Source organism: Haliotis rufescens, unplaced genomic scaffold (genome assembly GCF_023055435.1).
Source record: "Haliotis rufescens isolate VD_foot unplaced genomic scaffold, xgHalRufe1.0.p SCAF_5, whole genome shotgun sequence".
Lineage (NCBI taxonomy): Eukaryota > Metazoa > Mollusca > Gastropoda > Lepetellida > Haliotidae > Haliotis > Haliotis rufescens.
In genome coordinates, this window is record NW_025964223.1 from 49,544,265 (window position 1) to 49,566,353 (window position 22,089).

The window sequence follows — 22,089 nt, forward strand, 5'->3', positions numbered from 1 at the left end:
AAACGACGCGACTGTGTGATAAACCAGCTATTTTATGTTCCCCGTTCTAGCTGATCGCTGGCAAACGTACTTTAGACTTATTAGAAAGTATTTCCATACATTTCTCTCGCCATACAACATGTAGATGTGACATGTTGCAGGTAGGGGGCTAGGCGAAACGCACACGACCAAGGGCGCACAACTCTTGGCGCTCTATTTGAAAAGTCGTGCACAGGCGAGGCGTGTGTCGGTAAAACACCCCGTGGATGTCTGGCCTTTATCGCCGTTTTACACCTTTGAACACAACGTGCATGTGCAGCTACACACATAGGAAGTCTGCACTCAGGATATTATATATATCAACGACACTAATCGCCTCACTTTCCAACATACACCCATTTGGGGGGTTAATAAACAAGCATAACAACAGTCATTAGTGTGAAGACACAGTACCCCACCCCCCCATCCCCCCCCACACACACAATAAAATCCCTGACATACCTTTATCAACATCACCTATGTGTGTTATGTGCGTGGTGGGTGTTGCTGCCACGTTATCTCTGTTATCACGAGAACCTGCACTTTATTACTGCTAATATACATATTTATTGTTTTGTTATCAGTGTTTTCAAGTTTTCTTTTGGGGTATTTGGATGGCCCTGAAAAGGGCCTTTGGACCACAGAAATGTGGAGCGAAGGCGTGACAATGAGAGCTTAAGCCTTCTTTGGCTTGACTGCCTTCTTCTTGGGGGTCTTGACCTTCTTGGGTTTGGCTGCTGCCTTCTTGGGTGTCTTCGCCTTCTTGGGCTTGGCTGCAGCCTTCACCTTCTTTGGTGACTTAGCGGCCTTCTTAGCGGCTGTTTTGGGTTTCTTGGCAGCAGCTGGCTTCTTGACTTTCTTGGGGGATTTGGCAGCCTTCTTTGGTTTGGCAGCTGCCTTAGCCTTCTTGGGTTTTTCGTCTTTCTTTGCCTCGCCAAGACGGAATGATCCAGCGGCTCCAGTTCCCTTTGATTGCTTCAATGCGCCGTTCTTGACTCCATTTTTCAAAGCAGTCTTGATGCGAGCATTGATGGCCACCTGGTTGTCACCAACCTTGTAGTTGGCCAAGATGTATTTCAGAACAGCCTGTCGGGAAGAACCACCCCTCTCCTTCAGGGTTGAAATAGCTTTCTTGATCATCTCCAAATAGGTAGGATGTGCGGCAGCCTTCTTAGGCTTGGCAGTAGCCTTCTTCTTGGGAGTCTTGACAACAGCGGGGGCAGCAGCAGCATCAGCCATAGTGGTAAGTTTGAGTGGTAAAAATTCACGTCAGCTACGAGAGAAGCACAGAGAGCGAATGACACTTCCCCACAGACAGCCCGGCTGATACTCCGGAGGCGCGGACGTCGGAGGAGACACCCTGCTTGTTGTGGCTGATAGCTGCACGCTTACAAGCGCGTGTGCTTTTTCGTGTATTTGTATCCGAATAATCACTTCTTAATCAAGGAAAGTTTCAATTTCAACAATACAGTTAGGTAGTAAAAACATTTGGCTACATTTCGGTTACAATAGCAACGCTCACGGGTGAAGTTCAAAGCCACACGTGCTGTTTCCAATGAAGCGACCCAGTCTAAAATGTAGACATCGCTACTTTCAAAAGCACATTTTTAGCCTTGAGACTCAAGTTTATGCATTTTAAACGTTGCCTGTCAATTCTCAATATATCTAACTATGAAAGTAAAACACAACACTCATCAGTATTGCCTATGATAAGCTAGAACAAGCTTTCAAACAACGACAATGAAGCACGTTTTTCTGACGACTTCGCCATTTTGCAACAGAAAACATTTGACACTATATTTCTGGAGACATAATTTTGGTCACTTCAATTAGAGTTGAAACTAACTTTGTCATAACAAGTAAGTAACGGGGATTTTACTTTCAGGAAAACAGTCTAGTAAGACGAGGATCTCGGGACACAAGCAGCTAGGGCGCGAAGCCCCGAACAGTAACATATATACATTGGTGTTTAGATCACTCGATCGGTCGTCACAGATTAAGTCTTTTTGCCTGTCTTAATAGCACGATATTAGTAGGGGTCTTCGTCGTTTGGATGTTAATTTTACCAGAACAATATAGGCTACCATCCATCAACGAAAAGTGAATGTTTCAGACGAAAGGCCGGATCGAGTGAGCGAGTGTGCCGGGCCTCGTGTTAAACAGTGATCACATGTTTTTAGAACGGCTAGATTTTAATCCCTGTAAATATACATCATAAATGAACAAACACAACATGTCTACTGAACCCGCTGAAAACGCGAGCATGCTGTTTTCATGGCAATGTCTGTTTACCAATGTGTGGTGGCTATATGTAGCTAAAGTTTGCCGACAAGCATTGTCTACGGCCATACCACGTTGAAAACACCGGTTCTCGTCCGATCACCGAAGTTAAGCAACGTCGGGCCCGGAGAGTACTTGGATGGGTGACCGCCTGGGAACACCGGGTGCAGTAGACATTTTTGCTGTGCGATTCCCACTTTTTTTCTTTTTCGACCATAAGGTGCACTTGCCTCATTCACATCTGATGTAATCATACACTTTTATTTCCTTGTAAATGGCCCCACTCATGCATGTCTGCTCAAAGACATAGCTGCCAGCCATGTATTCTTACATACCTTTACAGAAAGGAATTTTCCACTATACATGTGATCATATATTCAGTTGTCAGTTCACCCAACTCGTCAACTATTCTGAAGGCATGTACGTCCTTTTCGCCACATAAAGGTGTTTGCGTGCACCGATAATTGACTATTTTACTTACTTTCTTACTTTCAAAGCATGAATATATAATATATACATGTAAAATTATAATGTTGTTCGTGTTAAGTCTCGGCTCACATCTCTTTGCCTACACAGATAAGAAAAGGAGAAAGAGTTAGATCGTACAGAGCGCCTGTCAATAGGAGTTCACTGGCTTGCTGCTGGAAAATGTATTTTGAAAGCTGTGAGCAAGCTGATCACTGTTGACACGCTTTAAAAATATGAAAAAAAAACGACGCGACTGTGTGATAAACCAGCTATTTTATGTTCCCCGTTCTAGCTGATCGCTGGCAAACGTACTTTAGACTTATTAGAAAGTATTTCCATACATTTCTCTCGCCATACAACAGGTAGATGTGACATGTTGCAGGTAGGGGGCTAGGCGAAACGCACACGACCAAGGGCGCACAACTCTTGGCGCTCTATTTGAAAAGTCGTGCACAGGCGAGGCGTGTGTCGGTAAAACACCCCGTGGATGTCTGGCCTTTATCGCCGTTTTACACCTTTGAACACAACGTGCATGTGCAGCTACACACATAGGAAGTCTGCACTCAGGATATTATATATATCAACGACACTAATCGCCTCACTTTCCAACATACACCCATTTGGGGGGTTAATAAACAAGCATAACAACAGTCATTAGTGTGAAGACACACTACCCCACCCCCCCATCCCCCCCCACACACACAATAAAATCCCTGACATACCTTTATCAACATCACCTATGTGTGTTATGTGCGTGGTGGGTGTTGCTGCCACGTTATCTCTGTTATCACGAGAACCTGCACTTTATTACTGCTAATATACATATTTATTGTTTTGTTATCAGTGTTTTCAAGTTTTCTTTTGGGGTATTTGGATGGCCCTGAAAAGGGCCTTTGGACCACAGAAATGTGGAGCGAAGGTGTGACAATGAGAGCTTAAGCCTTCTTTGGCTTGACTGCCTTCTTCTTGGGGGTCTTGACCTTCTTGGGTTTGGCTGCTGCCTTCTTGGGTGTCTTCGCCTTCTTGGGCTTGGCTGCAGCCTTCACCTTCTTTGGTGACTTAGCGGCCTTCTTAGCGGCTGTTTTGGGTTTCTTGGCAGCAGCTGGCTTCTTGACTTTCTTGGGGGATTTGGCAGCCTTCTTTGGTTTGGCAGCTGCCTTAGCCTTCTTGGGTTTTTCGTCTTTCTTTGCCTCGCCAAGACGGAATGATCCAGCGGCTCCAGTTCCCTTTGATTGCTTCAGTGCGCCGTTCTTGACTCCATTTTTCAAAGCAGTCTTGATGCGAGCATTGATGGCCACCTGGTTGTCACCAACCTTGTAGTTGGCCAAGATGTATTTCAGAACAGCCTGTCGGGAAGAACCACCCCTCTCCTTCAGGGTTGAAATAGCTTTCTTGATCATCTCCAAATAGGTAGGATGTGCGGCAGCCTTCTTAGGCTTGGCAGTAGCCTTCTTCTTGGGAGTCTTGACAACAGCGGGGGCAGCAGCAGCATCAGCCATAGTGGTAAGTTTGAGTGGTAAAAATTCACGTCAGCTACGAGAGAAGCACAGAGAGCGAATGACACTTCCCCACAGACAGCCCGGCTGATACTCCGGAGGCGCGGACGTCGGAGGAGACACCCTGCTTGTTGTGGCTGATAGCTGCACGCTTACAAGCGCGTGTGCTTTTTCGTGTATTTGTATCCGAATAATCACTTCTTAATCAAGGAAAGTTTCAATTTCAACAATACAGTTAGGTAGTAAAAACATTTGGCTACATTTCGGTTACAATAGCAACGCTCACGGGTGAAGTTCAAAGCCACACGTGCTGTTTCCAATGAAGCGACCCAGTCTAAAATGTAGACATCGCTACTTTCAAAAGCACATTTTTAGCCTTGAGACTCAAGTTTATGCATTTTAAACGTTGCCTGTCAATTCTCAATATATCTAACTATGAAAGTAAAACACAACACTCATCAGTATTGCCTATGATAAGCTAGAACAAGCTTTCAAACAACGACAATGAAGCACGTTTTTCTGACGACTTCGCCATTTTGCAACAGAAAACATTTGACACTATATTTCTGGAGACATAATTTTGGTCACTTCAATTAGAGTTGAAACTAACTTTGTCATAACAAGTAAGTAACGGGGATTTTACTTTCAGGAAAACAGTCTAGTAAGACGAGGATCTCGGGACACAAGCAGCTAGGGCGCGAAGCCCCGAACAGTAACATATATACATTGGTGTTTAGATCACTCGATCGGTCGTCACAGATTAAGTCTTTTTGCCTGTCTTAATAGCACGATATTAGTAGGGGTCTTCGTCGTTTGGATGTTAATTTTACCAGAACAATATAGGCTACCATCCATCAACGAAAAGTGAATGTTTCAGACGAAAGGCCGGATCGAGTGAGCGAGTGTGCCGGGCCTCGTGTTAAACAGTGATCACATGTTTTTAGAACGGCTAGATTTTAATCCCTGTAAATATACATCATAAATCAACAAACACAACATGTCTACTGAACCCGCTGAAAACGCGAGCATGCTGTTTTCATGGCAATGTCTGTTTACCAATGTGTGGTGGCTATATGTAGCTAAAGTTTGCCGACAAGCATTGTCTACGGCCATACCACGTTGAAAACACCGGTTCTCGTCCGATCACCGAAGTTAAGCAACGTCGGGCCCGGAGAGTACTTGGATGGGTGACCGCCTGGGAACACCGGGTGCAGTAGACATTTTTGCTGTGCGATTCCCACTTTTTTTCTTTTTCGACCATAAGGTGCACTTGCCTCATTCACATCTGATGTAATCATACACTTTTATTTCCTTGTAAATGGCCCCACTCATGCATGTCTGCTCAAAGACATAGCTGCCAGCCATGTATTCTTACATACCTTTACAGAAAGGAATTTTCCACTATACATGTGATCATATATTCAGTTGTCAGTTCACCCAACTCGTCAACTATTCTGAAGGCATGTACGTCCTTTTCGCCACATAAAGGTGTTTGCGTGCACCGATAATTGACTATTTTACTTACTTTCTTACTTTCAAAGCATGAATATATAATATATACATGTAAAATTATAATGTTGTTCGTGTTAAGTCTCGGCTCACATCTCTTTGCCTACACAGATAAGAAAAGGAGAAAGAGTTAGATCGTACAGAGCGCCTGTCAATAGGAGTTCACTGGCTTGCTGCTGGAAAATGTATTTTGAAAGCTGTGAGCAAGCTGATCACTGTTGACACGCTTTAAAAATATGAAAAAAAAACGACGCGACTGTGTGATAAACCAGCTATTTTATGTTCCCCGTTCTAGCTGATCGCTGGCAAACGTACTTTAGACTTATTAGAAAGTATTTCCATACATTTCTCTCGCCATACAACAGGTAGATGTGACATGTTGCAGGTAGGGGGCTAGGCGAAACGCACACGACCAAGGGCGCACAACTCTTGGCGCTCTATTTGAAAAGTCGTGCACAGGCGAGGCGTGTGTCGGTAAAACACCCCGTGGATGTCTGGCCTTTATCGCCGTTTTACACCTTTGAACACAACGTGCATGTGCAGCTACACACATAGGAAGTCTGCACTCAGGATATTATATATATCAACGACACTAATCGCCTCACTTTCCAACATACACCCATTTGGGGGGTTAATAAACAAGCATAACAACAGTCATTAGTGTGAAGACACACTACCCCACCCCCCCATCCCCCCCCACACACACAATAAAATCCCTGACATACCTTTATCAACATCACCTATGTGTGTTATGTGCGTGGTGGGTGTTGCTGCCACGTTATCTCTGTTATCACGAGAACCTGCACTTTATTACTGCTAATATACATATTTATTGTTTTGTTATCAGTGTTTTCAAGTTTTCTTTTGGGGTATTTGGATGGCCCTGAAAAGGGCCTTTGGACCACAGAAATGTGGAGCGAAGGCGTGACAATGAGAGCTTAAGCCTTCTTTGGCTTGACTGCCTTCTTCTTGGGGGTCTTGACCTTCTTGGGTTTGGCTGCTGCCTTCTTGGGTGTCTTCGCCTTCTTGGGCTTGGCTGCAGCCTTCACCTTCTTTGGTGACTTAGCGGCCTTCTTAGCGGCTGTTTTGGGCTTCTTGGCAGCAGCTGGCTTCTTGACTTTCTTGGGGGATTTGGCAGCCTTCTTTGGTTTGGCAGCTGCCTTAGCCTTCTTGGGTTTTTCGTCTTTCTTTGCCTCGCCAAGACGGAATGATCCAGCGGCTCCAGTTCCCTTTGATTGCTTCAGTGCGCCGTTCTTGACTCCATTTTTCAAAGCAGTCTTGATGCGAGCATTGATGGCCACCTGGTTGTCACCAACCTTGTAGTTGGCCAAGATGTATTTCAGAACAGCCTGTCGGGAAGAACCACCCCTCTCCTTCAGGGTTGAAATAGCTTTCTTGATCATCTCCAAATAGGTAGGATGTGCGGCAGCCTTCTTAGGCTTGGCAGCAGCCTTCTTCTTGGGAGTCTTGACAACAGCGGGGGCAGCAGCAGCATCAGCCATAGTGGTAAGTTTGAGTGGTAAAAATTCACGTCAGCTACGAGAGAAGCACAGAGAGCGAATGACACTTCCCCAGTCAGTCAGTCAGTTTCTTAGTTTTAACGACCCCTTCTAGCATAGCTAATTTCGGGGTCGGGATGGCCCCGTTCTAGTAGATAGGGAGAATTTGAAAAATAAAGTCCTGATAATGACGTGAATAGTGGAGATATGCTAAGGTAGCCACCCAAAAAAATGTAAGGTTTTATGGGGCAGGGGAATCGGGTGGAGGGCTGGGTGGTTGGTGTGTTGGGACTTGGCGTAGCGATTTATTTGGAGTATTTATAGTTGGTTATGTTTTGTGTGGTTTGTGGAAGAATTAGAAATTATTTGATAGTTTTCTTAAGTTGTTTTTGTGTCACGTGGGTTTTGTTAGGAAGGATAGTGGGCAGTGAGTAAATAACGATTTGGGATTTTAGGGTGTTTTTTGTGTGGTTTTTGTTGTTGTTGTTGTTGTTTTTTTGTGGGTTTTTTAAATGTCTTGGGGGAGGTGCGTTTGGTTTATATCCGTTAGGAAGTTGGATGGATGATTGTGTCGCTTTTGTGGGTGGTGTTAGATTAGTTTTATGATATCTGTTTTTGTGATATAATTTATGATTGTTTTTTGTATTTGTGGGGGATTGTGGGGGGATAGGAGTGTGTGGATAGTTTTTGTGTATTTTGCATCTAGTGTGTTGATGTACTGTATTCTGTGTGGTAAGTAGAGTGTGCACGTGTAGAATAAGTGCTGTATTGTTTGGGGAACTTGACATGTGGGGCAGAGCCCAGTGGAATGGCGAAAGTTTAATTTTGTGATGCCTACATATAGCCTGTTTAGTGCGGATTGTATATTACGTGAGTTGCTAGAAAGATTTACTTTATTGATTTGTTTATTTATTGTTTTGTATGTCCATGTGGCGGGGGAGGTGTGCAGTTGTTTGAAGTTTTCTTGGGTTATTAGTTTATTTATGATGGATTTATATTCCTGTTTGCTGTATGTCAGTGGGTAATTAATATGTTTATTTTTTGCTGCTTGTTTGGCCGCTTGATCTGCCTTTTCGTTTCCCGTGATCCCAATATGTGAGGGTACCCATGCAATATTGATTTGTTTATTCTGTTCTGTTAATGTTTTCGTTAAGTGTAGTATTCGGTGTAGTAGATGTGGCCTGTTTGTGTAATTTCTGTTTTTAATTGATTGTATTGAGCTAAGTGAATCTGTGAGGATTAGAAGTTTGTTTTGTGTTATTGTCTCTGCCATTTTGAAGGCCATATAGATTGCTGTTTTTTCGGCGGTATGTATGGATAGGTGGTTTGGGATGCGTGCTGATGTGGTGGTTATGTTTGGTTTGGTTGTGTGTATTGCGAAGGCTGTTGTGTGGTCCGTCGGGTTGTGTGACCCGTCTGTGTAGATGTATGTCCAGTCTGGCCAGTGTTGTTGTATGTAATCCATTGCCATTATTTTTTGTTGGTGCTTGTTTGATGTTATTTTTGTGATGTTTGTTAGACCAGTGTCAGTATGAGGAGGTGGCAGGTGATATGAGTAGTCATGAATGACAGGGGTGAGTTTTATGTTTTTAAGTTTGTATGTTTTGAGAAGGTGGTTTAGCCGAATGGTGAATGGGAGTCTTCGTCTTTTTTTGATTAGTTTGACTTTCTGTCTTAGTGGTAGATTTTCTGTTGTTGTTATGAGGCTGCTTAACAATGGGTTTGTGCATGCTGTAGCCCAGTAGTTTAGTGTGATTTGTTTGCGTTTAAGGGGGAGAGCTATTTCCCCAGTGAGCTTTAAGAGAGATGTGAGTGCTGTGCCTGATATTGTACCTAGTGAGATTGATAGTGCTTTGTATTGTATTGAGTCTAATTTCTTGGAGTCTGTTTGTGTGAGTGCGTCGTATGCGGGTGCGGCGTATTCTAACTTGGGTCGGATGAGTGTTTTGTAGACAGTAAGTAGCGTGTGCTGGTCTGCTCCCCAGCTTGTTCCCCGTATGCTGCGCATTAAGTTAAGATCATGGTTGCATTTTGTGATGAGGTGTTTGATATGGGGTGTGTATGTTAGGTGTTGGTCGAGTATTAGGCCTAGAAATTTTGTTTGTGTGCTGTAGTTGATTTGGGAGTTATTTAGAGTTAAAGGTGGGGAGTAGTTTTGCATGTTAGGTGTTTTGAAGAGTATGGCTACTGTTTTGTCAGTATTGATTTTAAAACCCCATGTATTTGCCCATGTGTCAATATCATTGAGTTCTTGTTGGATATGTTCCTGCGCTGTACCTAGTGTTTTGTGTGAAGTCCAAAGTGATGCGTCGTCTGCAAATTTAGCTGGTTTGATTGTTGAGCGGATGTCTGTGAATATGTCATCGATCATAAGATTGAAAAGTGTTGGAGAAAGGACACTGCCTTGAGGTGTACCGTTTTGGACGGGATGTGGGTCAGAAAGTGTGTTGTTTACTTTTACAGTTATGGTACGATTTTTGAGAAAGTTGTGTATGAAGTTTAGCATACGTCCTTTAATATTTTTGTTTGACAATTTAGTGATTAGGCCGTCATTCCAGATCATGTCAAAGGCTTTTGAGAAATCGATGAATACAGCTAGGAGATAGTGTTTGTTAGCCTGGGCTACTCTGATGTCGTGTTCAATTCGAATGATGTGATCTAGGGTGGTTCTGTTTGGCGTGAACCCGCTCTGGTCTGCATGTAAGAGATTGTTTGAGTCTATGTGGTGTTGAAGTCTTTTCTTTATTATTGTTTCCATGATTTTGCACATATTTGATGTGAGTGATATGGGTCTATATGATTCTGGGTTCTGTGGGGGTTTGTTTGGTTTTTTGATTGGGATTACCAGTGCTTGTTTCCATGTCGTAGGTATTTGAGCGGTATCCCAGACTGCATTGAGGAGTTTCAGTAGAAGAAGTTTTCCGTGCATGCTGAGTTTTTTTAGTAAAATATAAGTTAAGTCATCTGCTCCTGGAGCAGACGACGTGGTTTTGCTTTGGAGAGCGTGTGTCAGCTCGTGTATTGTTAAGGGTGCGTTGTAGGGTATATGGGCTTGGGGTGGTTGTGTGATGTAATCAGGTGTAGTGAGTAGTTTCTGTTGGAGTGAAGTGGGGTGGTTTGTGTTACTACTTATATGTTGGTAGTGTTGAGCTAATGTTTGCGCTTTTAATTTGTTATCAGTAAGGTTGTCTATTTTGTGGATGTGTGATGATTTTTTGGTACCGTTTATTGCCTTTAGTTTGCTCCACATGGCCTTTGAATTGTTTTTTGTTGTGTTTAAGGTACTGCAGAATTTTTCCCAGTGTTCTTTTCTCGTGTTTTTTATTAACATGTGTGTACTGTTTCGTAGTTGTTTTGCGTGTGGGAGTTCATGTGGATGGGTTTTTGCGCGTCTAAATGCTCGTTTTCTTTGTCTTCTAGCCTCTTTGATTTCTGGGGTCCACCAGGGAACTTTATTTCGTTGGGGGTTGGGGTTTGTTTTGGGGATACACTTAGTGGCTATAGTGATAATTTCTTTTGTTAATTTTTTGGAAAAGATTTCAGGGTCTGAATCTATAATTTTTAGGTTGTCAATTTGGTAGGTTAAGGTTTTGTATTTCTCCCAGTCTGCTTTTTTGTAGTTAAATTTTGGATCTCGTGAAGTTTGTTCTGATATATAACTTGAACCAGTTTTGATATTTATTGAGATTGGGAAGTGATCACTACCCCATGGGTCGTCAAATACTTCCCATGTAGTTTTACTTGCCAGATTTGGGGTAGTTATTGTCAGATCTATTGCAGTGAGGAAGTTTTGGTTTTCCTGTGGGCTGTATCTGGTAGGGGATTTGTCATTTAAGATAATGAGATCATTTTGTTCTGCCCATGCGTATAGTAGATTACCAAATTTGTCTGTGTGGTCTCTAGTAGTCCAGCTATGGTGGTGCGCGTTTAAATCTCCTAACAATATAGTATTTTTTGTGATGTGCTTTGCTAGGATTTCAAGGTCTGTGTTGTCGAAAGGGTTTGTGGTTTGATGGTATATGTTTATCAGTGTTATATTAGTGTTTTCTGTCGAGATTGTGTACGCTTGTGTTTCTAAGTGAGGAGTGTCAATTGGAACTTTTTGGTAACCAAGTGTGTCGTGTATCAGTAGTGTTAGGCCACCATGTGGAGCGCTTGGATTTTTTGATGTGCGGTATTTGTTTATTGTGGTGTAATTTGGTATAGTGAATTGTTTGTTCTTTGGTATTTTAGACTCCTGAATGGCTATTATTTGTGGGTTGAGCTTATTTAGTTTTATTAGTGATTTAATTTCATGGGATTTAGATATGATGCCATTTGCATTCCACTGGATTATGTGCATGGTGAGTAGTAGCAGTAGGAGTGTGTGTATTTGCGTGTGTTTGTGGTGTCCCATCATAGTTTGATTGATTTGACATTGTGTTTAAATTGCACTAGAGGGAGAGTGTATAGTGAGGTTTGGAGAAGATATTGGTGAATTGTTTCGATTGTGTTGTTGGGAGAGAGGGTTAGTGCAGTGATGAATTCTATGAGATTTTGTTGGATGTTTTGCAGTTTGATGATTGCATCTTGTGCTGTGTGTACTGGTGGTGTTGTGTCTATTGAACGGAGGTTTGAGTTTGATTTAGGGGGTTTGGGGGCTACGTTTGTAGTGACTGGTGGTGGCCCTGGGTTTGGTTGTTCATGGCTGGCTGTGGTAGCTGGAGTCATGGTTTTGCCTTTTTTTTGTGTTTGCCTACGACCCCGTGACGACGCTAGACTAGCAGAGCGACCTGAGCTTGGTGCTCTTGGCTTGGGCATCCTGGGTTGGCGGCGGGGTGGTGGGTTTGGGGGTGGTGGGAGGTCGTCCTCGTTGTCATGTGAAGATTCGTAGGATAAAGGTGGGGGGTCAAAATCCCTGTCGTACCAGTTGTATATTTTGGAGTTAGGGTTCCTTGCAGGGGCGGGGAGGTCAGATGCTGTAAGGTGTTTATTTATTGATAGGATTTGGTTTTGGCGGACTGGGCAGGTGTTTGAAAAGGCGGTATGATCATATTGGTCACAGTTTATACAGTAGGGTTGTTGATTGCACTCAGTGCTGTTATGGAACTCGGAGCTGCATTTGGAACATCTGTCCAGGTTTTTACAATTTGATTGTGCGTGTCCAAAAAGGTGGCAGATGGTACATTGGACTGGGTTTTTTCTCGTTTTGTGCACTTTGCAATATATTGATCCAAAAGTAATTTTGTCAGGAAGTTTGGTTCCTTTGAAAGTCAGGATGATAGTGGAAGTGTTTGTTGGGGGACCTTGTGGGTTTCGTCTGGTGATCCTTAGAAGATTAGTGATTTGAGGCTGGGTTTGGAGTTTATTTGATTCAATTACGTAAGCTTTGAGGTCGTGGTCAGACTCTGCAGGGTCGGTGTAAATGACCCCTTTTGTTTCAGAAAGCCAACGAGGAGTCTGCCACGACAGATTGATGCCATCTATTGATGTTTGTTTCATTGCCACATTGAGGTCATATTGTAGGTTAAAGTTTATTTTGAAGGCTCTGCCGCAGCTGTTTATAAATTTGAATTTTAGATGGGCTTGCTTTAGTATAAGCCCAAATCTGTTTTTGGTGTACAGTGAAGTGAGTGGGGTGGGACCTGTATTGAATGCTAGAAGTACAAGATGTTGATTGTTGTTTGAGTTAGGTTGTGTACAACTCTGTCGTTTCTGTATCTTCGACTGCGTTTCAAGATCTTCGGGTGATTGTAGAGGGCGTTTTCCCCCAATGGCTGTGGCTGTGGCTAGGTTATTTAGTAGATTAGACTGGGAGCTGCGGGGGGTAGTCATTGAGATGCTGGGCGAAATTGGAGGGGATTTTCCGAAAGTGGGAGGGATGAGGTTAGTGGGATTACTTAGATCGAGTGGAGGGTACTGGGAACTAGTGGAGATTTTAGCGGGGGTTGAAGTGAGTGAAGGGGAAGGGGAAGTGGTGAAGGTAGATGATAGTAGCTTACAGTCTTTTCTTGAGGGACGTTTGTCTTTCTGTTTGTCTAGGGTTGAAGTTGATATTGATGCTTGGGGTGTAGACAGCGGGCGGTCATGTCGGTTTTCCTGCCGATCGAGTGATAGGGTCCGATTTGCCGCCATGTTTGAAGTTCGAATGGTTGGCCTCCTTCAGCTTGATTTCAGCTGAGGCCACCTGGCTGCGAGCGACAGGTCCGAGGGGAGGAGGGTTTCTTAAAGCAAAGCTGATTACTGCTTCTTACTTACTTACTTATATTAGGAGATTTTACGTGCGCTTTCCGACTGGAGCGTATTTCGCACACGGGCCCGGCCGGGCCATTTAGTGGTATAAAAGTGGTAGCGAGAGGAGTGCAACCAAGGAGGGGGGTTTAGTGGTTGCTTATATAAAGTTTTGAAATTTTGAGATTTGGAATACATGCCTTGGGGGAGTGGTTGGGACTAAGGGAGTGTGTGGGGGTGAGTTGATGTTTTTTGGATGTTTAGTGTTGGTGGTTTAGTGAAGTTTTAAATACGGTTAATTAGTTCTGTTTTGGTTAGGTAAATGCCTAGGGCTTTGAAGTTTTCTATTTTATTTTGGGGGTTAAGGATTGCTTCTAAGGTAAGAGCGTTATTTGGATTTAGGTTGGTTTGTAATGTTGTACGTTGTGTGAGGTAGTGGGTGCAATGTAGTAGTACGTGGTCTATTGTTTCTGGGTGAGTGCAGTGTGGGCACTTCCCGTTTGCGTGTTTTTTTAGTTTTAGAAGGTGGTTATTTAGTTTGGTGTGTCCTGTTTGGAGTTTGGTGATTATTCTATCGATTTTTTTGGAGGGATGGAGGATTTTTGGTTTGGTGAGGGGTTTTTTGAGGGTTTTTAGGATTTGGGTTTTTGTGTTTTGATAGAGGTTATGCCATTTTTGGGTGATTTTACGTTTGTTTATACTTTTGATTTCTGCTTTAGATATTGGTAGCTTAAGGCTTATGTCTGGTATTTTTAGGGATTGTTTTGCGGCTCTGTCTGCGTTTTCATTCCCGTAAATTCCTACGTGAGCTGGTATCCAGATAAGTTGTATGTTTTTGCCTGCCTCTGTTAGTTTGTTTACGCTTTTGAGAATTTGGTTTATTAATTTGGGGCGGTTTTTGGTGTTTTTGTTTTGGAGGGCCTGAAGTCCGCTTAGTGAGTCTGAGAGTATTAAGATTTTTTTTTGGTTTTTGGTGTGATGGCTGTGGAGCGCCGTGGCGATACCCATGAGCTCTGCGGTGAATATAGATTGGTTGTTTGGGAGTCGGAAGGATTGAGTATTTTTGACTGGTTGGGCTATATGGACTCCGAAACCTGTGTGATTTGTGATCGGATCAGCGGATCCGTCTGTGTATATGTGACACCAATTTGGCCATTTTTGATGGATGTAAGCTAGTGATGTGCTTTTAGCTAGGTTTGGGTCGGTTTGTTTGTTTATTGTGTTGGCTAGGGATGTGTCTATTTTGGGGATTTTAAGTTTTGGGGTGAATACGTTTGATTGTTTGCAGTTTTGTTGTTGGTTTCCTATTTGGTGTTCGTTATGGTAGTTTATTATTCGTTGGGATATTGGGGTGAGTAGAGGGTGTTTTCTAGTAAGTGCCTGGTTTTGGGGACGTATGTTTTGGTTTAGCATGTTTTGGAGAAGGGGGTTTGATTGAGATGCTGCCCAGAAGTTTAGTGTTAAGTGTTGTCTACGTAAATTTAGTGGCATTTCTCCTGTAAGGGCCTGAAGTGATGTGAGGGAGGTGCCATGTTGAGTACGTGTTACTAGTTTGAGGGCTTGATATTGTATTGAATCTAGTTTTTTGGTTAGGGTTTCGTTTAGGGTATCGTATATGGCACAGCCGTAGTCTAGTTTAGATCTGATTAGGGATGTGTAGAGGCTGAGGAGGGTATCTTTAGAGGCTCCCCAGTTGGAGCCGGTTAGGCATCTTAGTGTGTTTAGATCTTTGCTACATCTGGTGGTTAGGTTTTGGACGTGAGCATCCCAGGAGAGATGCTCGTCGAAGATTAGACCTAGGAATTTAGTTTGCTTTTGAAATATGATTGGTTTATTGTTTAGTTTGAGGAGAGGGGAGGCCCGTCTCATATTTTTGTGTTTGAATACTATTCCTGTCGTTTTTTCGGAGTTTAGGGAGAAGCCCCATTTGTCTGCCCAGTTTTGTATTTTGTTTAGGGATTTTTGTAGTAAGTCCTGAGATGTTAAGATACTTTTGGAGCGGATCCATAGGGCTCCGTCATCCGCAAATTTTGAGGTGTTTATTTTGGGGGATAAGCCATCAAATAGGTCGTTTATCATTATGTTAAAAAGTGTGGGGCTAAGAATGCTGCCTTGAGGGGTGCCGTTTTCCAGGGGACACTGCTCTGACAAGGCCTGGTCTATACCCACTGTAATTTTGCGGTTTTGGAGGAAGCTTTGGATGTAGTTTACGATTTGACCTTTACTGCTTCTTGCTGATCGGTAAAAAATCACGTCAGCTACGAGAGAAGCACAGAGAGCGAATGACACTTCCCCACAGACAGCCCGGCTGATACTCCGGAGGCGCGGACGTCGGAGGAGACACCCTGCTTGTTGTGGCTGATAGCTGCACGCTTACAAGCGCGTGTGCTTTTTCGTGTATTTGTATCCGAATAATCACTTCTTAATCAAGGAAAGTTTCAATTTCAACAATACAGTTAGGTAGTAAAAACATTTGGCTACATTTCGGTTACAATAGCAACGCTCACGGGTGAAGTTCAAAGCCACACGTGCTGTTTCCAATGAAGCGACCCAGTCTAAAATGTAGACATCGCTACTTTCAAAAGCACATTTTTAGCCTTGAGACTCAAGTTTATGCATTTTAAACGTTGCCTGTCAATTCTCAATATATCTAACTATGAAAGTAAAACACAACACTCATCAGTATTGCCTATGATAAGCTAGAACAAGCTTTCAAACAACGACAATGAAGCACGTTTTTCTGACGACTTCGCCATTTTGCAACAGAAAACATTTGACACTATATTTCTGGAGACATAATTTTGGTCACTTCAATTAGAGTTGAAACTAACTTTGTCATAACAAGTAAGTAACGGGGATTTTACTTTCAGGAAAACAGTCTAGTAAGACGAGGATCTCGGGACACAAGCAGCTAGGGCGCGAAGCCCCGAACAGTAACATATATACATTGGTGTTTAGATCACTCGATCGGTCGTCACAGATTAAGTCTTTTTGCCTGTCTTAATAGCACGATATTAGTAGGGGTCTTCGTCGTTTGGATGTTAATTTTACCAGAACAATATAGGCTACCATCCATCAACGAAAAGTGAATGTTTCAGACGAAAGGCCGGATCGAGTGAGCGAGTGTGCCGGGCCTCGTGTTAAACAGTGATCACATGTTTTTAGAACGGCTAGATTTTAATCCCTGTAAATATACATCATAAATCAACAAACACAACATGTCTACTGAACCCGCTGAAAACGCGAGCATGCTGTTTTCATGGCAATGTCTGTTTACCAATGTGTGGTGGCTATATGTAGCTAAAGTTTGCCGATAAGCATTGTCTACGGCCATACCACGTTGAAAACACCGGTTCTCGTCCGATCACCGAAGATAAGCAACGTCGAGCCCGGAGAGTACTTGGATGGGTGACCGCCTGGGAACACCGGGTGCAGTAGACATTTTTGCTATGCGATTCCCACTTTTTTTCTTTTTCGACCATAAGGTGCACTTGCCTCATTCACATCTGATGTAATCATACACTTTTATTTCCTTGTAAATGGCCCCACTCATGCATGTCTGCTCAAAGACATAGCTGCCAGCCATGTATTCTTACATACCTTTACAGAAAGGAATTTTCCACTATACATGTGATCATATTCAGTTGTCAGTTCACCCAACTCGTCAACTATTCTGAAGGCATGTACGTCCTTTTCGCCACATAAAGGTGTTTGCGTGCACCGATAATTGACTATTTTACTTACTTTCTTACTTTCAAAGCATGAATATATAATATATACATGTAAAATTATAATGTTGTTCGTGTTAAGTCTCGGCTCACATCTCTTTGCCTACACAGATAAGAAAAGGAGAAAGAGTTAGATCGTACAGAGCGCCTGTCAATAGGAGTTCACTGGCTTGCTGCTGGAAAATGTATTTTGAAAGCTGTGAGCAAGCTGATCACTGTTGACACGCTTTAAAAATATGAAAAAAAAACGACGCGACTGTGTGATAAACCAGCTATTTTATGTTCCCCGTTCTAGCTGATCGCTGGCAAACGTACTTTAGACTTATTAGAAAGTATTTCCATACATTTCTCTCGCCATACAACAGGTAGATGTGACATGTTGCAGGTAGGGGGCTAGGCGAAACGCACACGACCAAGGGCGCACAACTCTTGGCGCTCTATTTGAAAAGTCGTGCACAGGCGAGGCGTGTGTCGGTAAAACACCCCGTGGATGTCTGGCCTTTATCGCCGTTTTACACCTTTGAACACAACGTGCATGTGCAGCTACACACATAGGAAGTCTGCACTCAGGATATTATATATATCAACGACACTAATCGCCTCACTTTCCAACATACACCCATTTGGGGGGTTAATAAACAAGCATAACAACAGTCATTAGTGTGAAGACACACTACCCCACCCCCCCATCCCCCCCCCCCCCACACACAATAAAATCCCTGACATACCTTTATCAACATCACCTATGTGTGTTATGTGCGTGGTGGGTGTTGCTGCCACGTTATCTCTGTTATCACGAGAACCTGCACTTTATTACTGCTAATATACATATTTATTGTTTTGTTATCAGTGTTTTCAAGTTTTCTTTTGGGGTATTTGGATGGCCCTGAAAAGGGCCTTTGGACCACAGAAATGTGGAGCGAAGGCGTGACAATGAGAGCTTAAGCCTTCTTTGGCTTGACTGCCTTCTTCTTGGGGGTCTTGACCTTCTTGGGTTTGGCTGCTGCCTTCTTGGGCTTGGCTGCAGCCTTCACCTTCTTTGGTGACTTAGCGGCCTTCTTAGCGGCTGTTTTGGGTTTCTTGGCAGCAGCTGGCTTCTTGACTTTCTTGGGGGATTTGGCAGCCTTCTTTGGTTTGGCAGCTGCCTTAGCCTTCTTGGGTTTTTCGTCTTTCTTTGCCTCGCCAAGACGGAATGATCCAGCGGCTCCAGTTCCCTTTGATTGCTTCAGTGCGCCGTTCTTGACTCCATTTTTCAAAGCAGTCTTGATGCGAGCATTGATGGCCACCTGGTTGTCACCAACCTTGTAGTTGGCCAAGATGTATTTCAGAACAGCCTGTCGGGAAGAACCACCCCTCTCCTTCAGGGTTGAAATAGCTTTCTTGATCATCTCCAAATAGGTAGGATGTGCGGCAGCCTTCTTAGGCTTGGCAGCAGCCTTCTTCTTGGGAGTCTTGACAACAGCGGGGGCAGCAGCAGCATCAGCCATAGTGGTAAGTTTGAGTGGTAAAAATTCACGTCAGCTACGAGAGAAGCACAGAGAGCGAATGACTTACTTACTTACTTATATTAGGGGATTTTACGTGCGCTTTCCGACTGGAGCGTATTTCGCACACGGGCCCGGCCGGGCCATTTAGTGATATAAAAGGGGAAGCGAGAAGAGTGCAACCAAGGAGGGGGGTTTAGTGGTTGCTTATATAAAGTTTTGAAATTTTGAAATTAGGAAGACATGCCTTGGGGGAGGGGTTGGGACTAAGGGAGTGTGTGGGGGTGAGTTGTTGTTTTTAGATGTTTAGTGTTGGTGGTTTAGTGAAGTTTTTAAATACGGTTAATTAGGTCTGTTTTGGTTAGGTAAATGCCTAGGGCTTTGAAGTTTTCTATTTTATTTTGGGGGTTAAGGATTGCTTCTAAGGTAAGAGCTTTATTTGGATTTAGGTTGGTTTGTAATGTTGTACGTTGGGTGAGGTAGTGGGTGCAATGTAGTAGTACGTGGTCTATTGTTTCTGGGTGAGTGCAGTGTGGGCACTTCCCGTTTGCGTGTTTTTTTAGTTTTAGAAGGTGGTTATTTAGTTTGGTGTGTCCTGTTTGGAGTTTGGTGATTATTCTATCGATTTTTTTGTGAGTCTGAGAGTATTAAGATTTTTTTTTGGTTTTTAGTGTGATGGCTGTGGAGCGCCGTGGCGATACCCATGAGTTCTGCGGTGAAGATGGATTGGTTGTTTGGGAGTCGGAAGGATTGAGTATTTTTAACTGGTTGGGCTATGTGGACTCCGAAACCTGTGTGATTTGTGATCGGATCAGCGGATCCGTCTGTGTATATGTGACACCAATTTGGCCATTTTTGATGAATGTAAGCTAGTGAGGTGGTTTTAGCTAGGTTTGGGTCAGTTTGTTTGTTTATTGTGTTGGCTAGGGATGTGTCTATTTTGGGGATTTTAAGTTTTGGGGTGAATACGTTTGATTGCTTGCAGTTTTGTTGTTGGTTTCCTATTTGGTGTTCGTTATGGTAGTTTATTATTCGTTGGGATATTGGAGTGAGTAGAGGGTGTTTCCTAGTTAGTGCCTGGTTTTGGGGACGTATGTTTTGGTTTAGCATGTTTTGGAGAAGGGGGTTTGAGTGAGATGCTGCCCAGAAGTTTAGTGTTAAGTGTTGTCTACGTAAATTTAGTGGCATTTCTCCTGTAAGGGCCTGCAGTGATGTGAGGGAGGTGCCATGTTGAGTACGTGTTACTAGTTTGAGGGCTTGATATTGTATTGAATCTAGTTTTTTGGTTAGGGTTTCGTTTAGGGTATCGTATATGGCACAGCCGTAGTCTAGTTTAGATCTGATTAGGGATGTGTAGAGGCTGAGGAGGGTATCTTTAGAGGCTCCCCAGTTGGAGCCGGTTAGGCATCTTAGTGTGTTTAGATCTTTGCTACATCTGGTGGTTAGGTTTTGGACGTGAGCATCCCAGGAGAGATGCTCGTCGAAAATTAGACCTAGGAATTTAGTTTGCTTTTGGAATTTGATTGGTTTATTGTTTAGTTTTAGGAAAGGGGAGGCCCGTTTCATACTTTTGTGTTTGAATACTATTCCTGTCGTTTTTTCGGAGTTTAGGGAGAAGCCCCATTTGTCTGCCCATTTTTGTATTTTGTTTAGGGATTTTTGTAGTAAGTCCTGAGATGTTAAGATACTTTTGGAGCGGATCCAGAGGGCTCCGTCATCCGCAAATTTTGAGGTGTTTATTTTAGGGGATAAGCCATCAAATAGGTCGTTTATCATTATATTAAAAAGTGTGGGGCTAAGAATGCTGCCTTGTGGGGTGCCGTTTTCTAGGGGACACTGCTCCGACAAGGCCTGGTCTATACCCACTGTAATTTTGCGGTTTTGGAGGAAGCTTTGGATGTAATTAACGATTTGACCTTTAAGTCCTATTTTTTTAAGTTTTTGGATTAATCCGTTATGCCATACCATATCAAAGGCTTTAGAGAAATCCAGAAAGATGCCTGTTGTGTATTGTTTGTTTAGTTGACCGGTTTTAATATCCTGTTCGAGACGAGCGAGGTTATCTAGGGTGGAGCGGCCAGGAGTGAAACCGCTTTGATCTGAGTTTATTATGTTATTTTGAGATAGATAGTGTTGAAGTCTATTTTTGGCCATGGATTCCATTACTTTGCAAAGGTTTGAAGTAAGAGAAATTGGTCTATAAGAGTTAGCTTGGTTGGTTGGTTTACCGGGTTTGGGAATAGGTATGATTAGCGCCTCCTTCCAGGGGGTTGGTACATGGCCTTTTATGTAGATTAGATTATATAGTTTGAGTAGTGTCTGGAGTAGTTTAGGGGGGAGTTTTTTTAATATTTGGTAGGAGGTTAGGTCTAGTCCTGGGGCTGTTCCCTTTTTCCTATTTTGGAGTACATAATTGAGTTCTTCTATTGTGTACGGCTGATTTATTTCTAGGGCGTCGTTATTTGGGTCTTGGCTAGGTTTGGTTTCTGTTTTAAGTTTTAGTTGGAATTTGTCACTGAAATTGTTATTACTGCTTGTGGCCGAAAAGTGGTTTGCTAGGTTATCTGCTTTTTCGCTAGGAGTTGTTGAGTTATTTATGTTAGGTGTCTTTTTGTGACGTTTTAGGCCTCTAACGGCGTGGATTTTACGCCAGACCGTTCTGGCGTCTGTGCGGTTGTTTAATCCCTCACAGAATTTTTTCCAGTCTCTAGTTTTTGCTATTTTAACTAGTTTTTGTACCTGGTGGTTTAGTTGGTGAGCTACTGGTATGTGGTTATGGTCGCGTTTGGCTTTGTTGAAGGCTGTTTTACGTTTTTGTCTAGTTAGTTCTATTTCCTCGTTCCACCAGGGTACAGAGGGCCTACCCAATTTATTGGGTTTTTTAAAGGGGATTGCGCTTTTGGCTGCGTTTATTATGAAGTCCGTTAGGTTTTGGCAATATATTTCTGGGTCACTATTTTCTAGTTCTACTAGGTTAGCTTGGTTGCATATGTCTTGGAATTTATCCCAGTTAGCCTGGTTGTAGTTAAATTTGGGTTCTGAACTTTCGGATTGATTTGGGACGTTAGTGTTTCCTATGGTTATGTTTATGGGGAAGTGATCACTTCCTAGGGGGGCGTCGTGAACTTCCCATTGGGTACTTTGAGCTAAGTCTGCTGTACATATGGTTAGGTCGATAGCCGACATGTCTCTATTGTTTTTATCGTATCTGGTAGGTTGGTTGTTATTTAATAGTACTAAATTGTTTGTTTCTATCCATTCTGATATTAGTTTGCCGTGATTATCTAGTTTATCTCCCGTGCCCCAGGAAGGGTGGTGGGCGTTGAAGTCTCCTAGAAAGATGGTAGATTTGTTGCCTATCTTTTTGAGTATGTTTAGATCCTCCGGTTGGATTTTC

General features: G+C 43.0%; 4 protein-coding genes and 3 non-coding genes across 7 annotated transcripts; 3 read left to right on the forward strand and 4 right to left on the reverse strand.

Annotated features, from left to right (window-relative positions):
- Window positions 1–693: 693 nt before the first annotated feature.
- On the reverse strand, window positions 694–1,257 carry LOC125372979 (histone 24-like). Its single transcript, XM_048383756.1, has one exon. The coding sequence runs from the start codon at window positions 1,255–1,257 to the stop codon at window positions 694–696; it is 564 nt and encodes a 187-aa protein (XP_048239713.1).
- Window positions 1,258–2,355: 1,098 nt separating this feature from the next.
- On the forward strand, window positions 2,356–2,474 carry LOC125373609. The gene has a single exon (XR_007218449.1). It is a non-coding gene; the product is annotated as a 5S ribosomal RNA (ribosomal RNA).
- A 1,227-nt stretch (window positions 2,475–3,701) lies between these two features.
- Window positions 3,702–4,265, reverse strand: LOC125372978 (histone 24-like). Its single transcript, XM_048383755.1, has one exon. It carries the CDS (start codon window positions 4,263–4,265, stop codon window positions 3,702–3,704), a length of 564 nt encoding a protein of 187 aa, XP_048239712.1.
- A 1,098-nt stretch (window positions 4,266–5,363) lies between these two features.
- On the forward strand, window positions 5,364–5,482 carry LOC125373611. The gene has a single exon (XR_007218451.1). It is a non-coding gene; the product is annotated as a 5S ribosomal RNA (ribosomal RNA).
- Window positions 5,483–6,709: 1,227 nt separating this feature from the next.
- LOC125373540 (histone 24-like) lies at window positions 6,710–7,273 on the reverse strand. The gene has a single exon (XM_048384676.1). It carries the CDS (start codon window positions 7,271–7,273, stop codon window positions 6,710–6,712), a length of 564 nt encoding a protein of 187 aa, XP_048240633.1.
- Window positions 7,274–16,802: 9,529 nt separating this feature from the next.
- LOC125373604 lies at window positions 16,803–16,921 on the forward strand. Its single transcript, XR_007218445.1, has one exon. It is a non-coding gene; the product is annotated as a 5S ribosomal RNA (ribosomal RNA).
- A 1,228-nt stretch (window positions 16,922–18,149) lies between these two features.
- On the reverse strand, window positions 18,150–18,695 carry LOC125373499 (histone H1-delta-like). The gene has a single exon (XM_048384607.1). It carries the CDS (start codon window positions 18,693–18,695, stop codon window positions 18,150–18,152), a length of 546 nt encoding a protein of 181 aa, XP_048240564.1.
- Between the last annotated feature and the right edge of the window lie 3,394 nt (window positions 18,696–22,089).

Bases quoted from the DNA above. Each gene is read 5' to 3' on its own strand.
- LOC125372978 (XM_048383755.1), bottom strand. From the start codon at position 4,265: ATGGCTGATGCTGCTGCTGCCCCCGCTGTTGTCAAGACTCCCAAGAAG.
- LOC125373499 (XM_048384607.1), bottom strand. From the start codon at position 18,695: ATGGCTGATGCTGCTGCTGCCCCCGCTGTTGTCAAGACTCCCAAGAAG.
- LOC125372979 (XM_048383756.1), bottom strand. From the start codon at position 1,257: ATGGCTGATGCTGCTGCTGCCCCCGCTGTTGTCAAGACTCCCAAGAAG.
- LOC125373540 (XM_048384676.1), bottom strand. From the start codon at position 7,273: ATGGCTGATGCTGCTGCTGCCCCCGCTGTTGTCAAGACTCCCAAGAAG.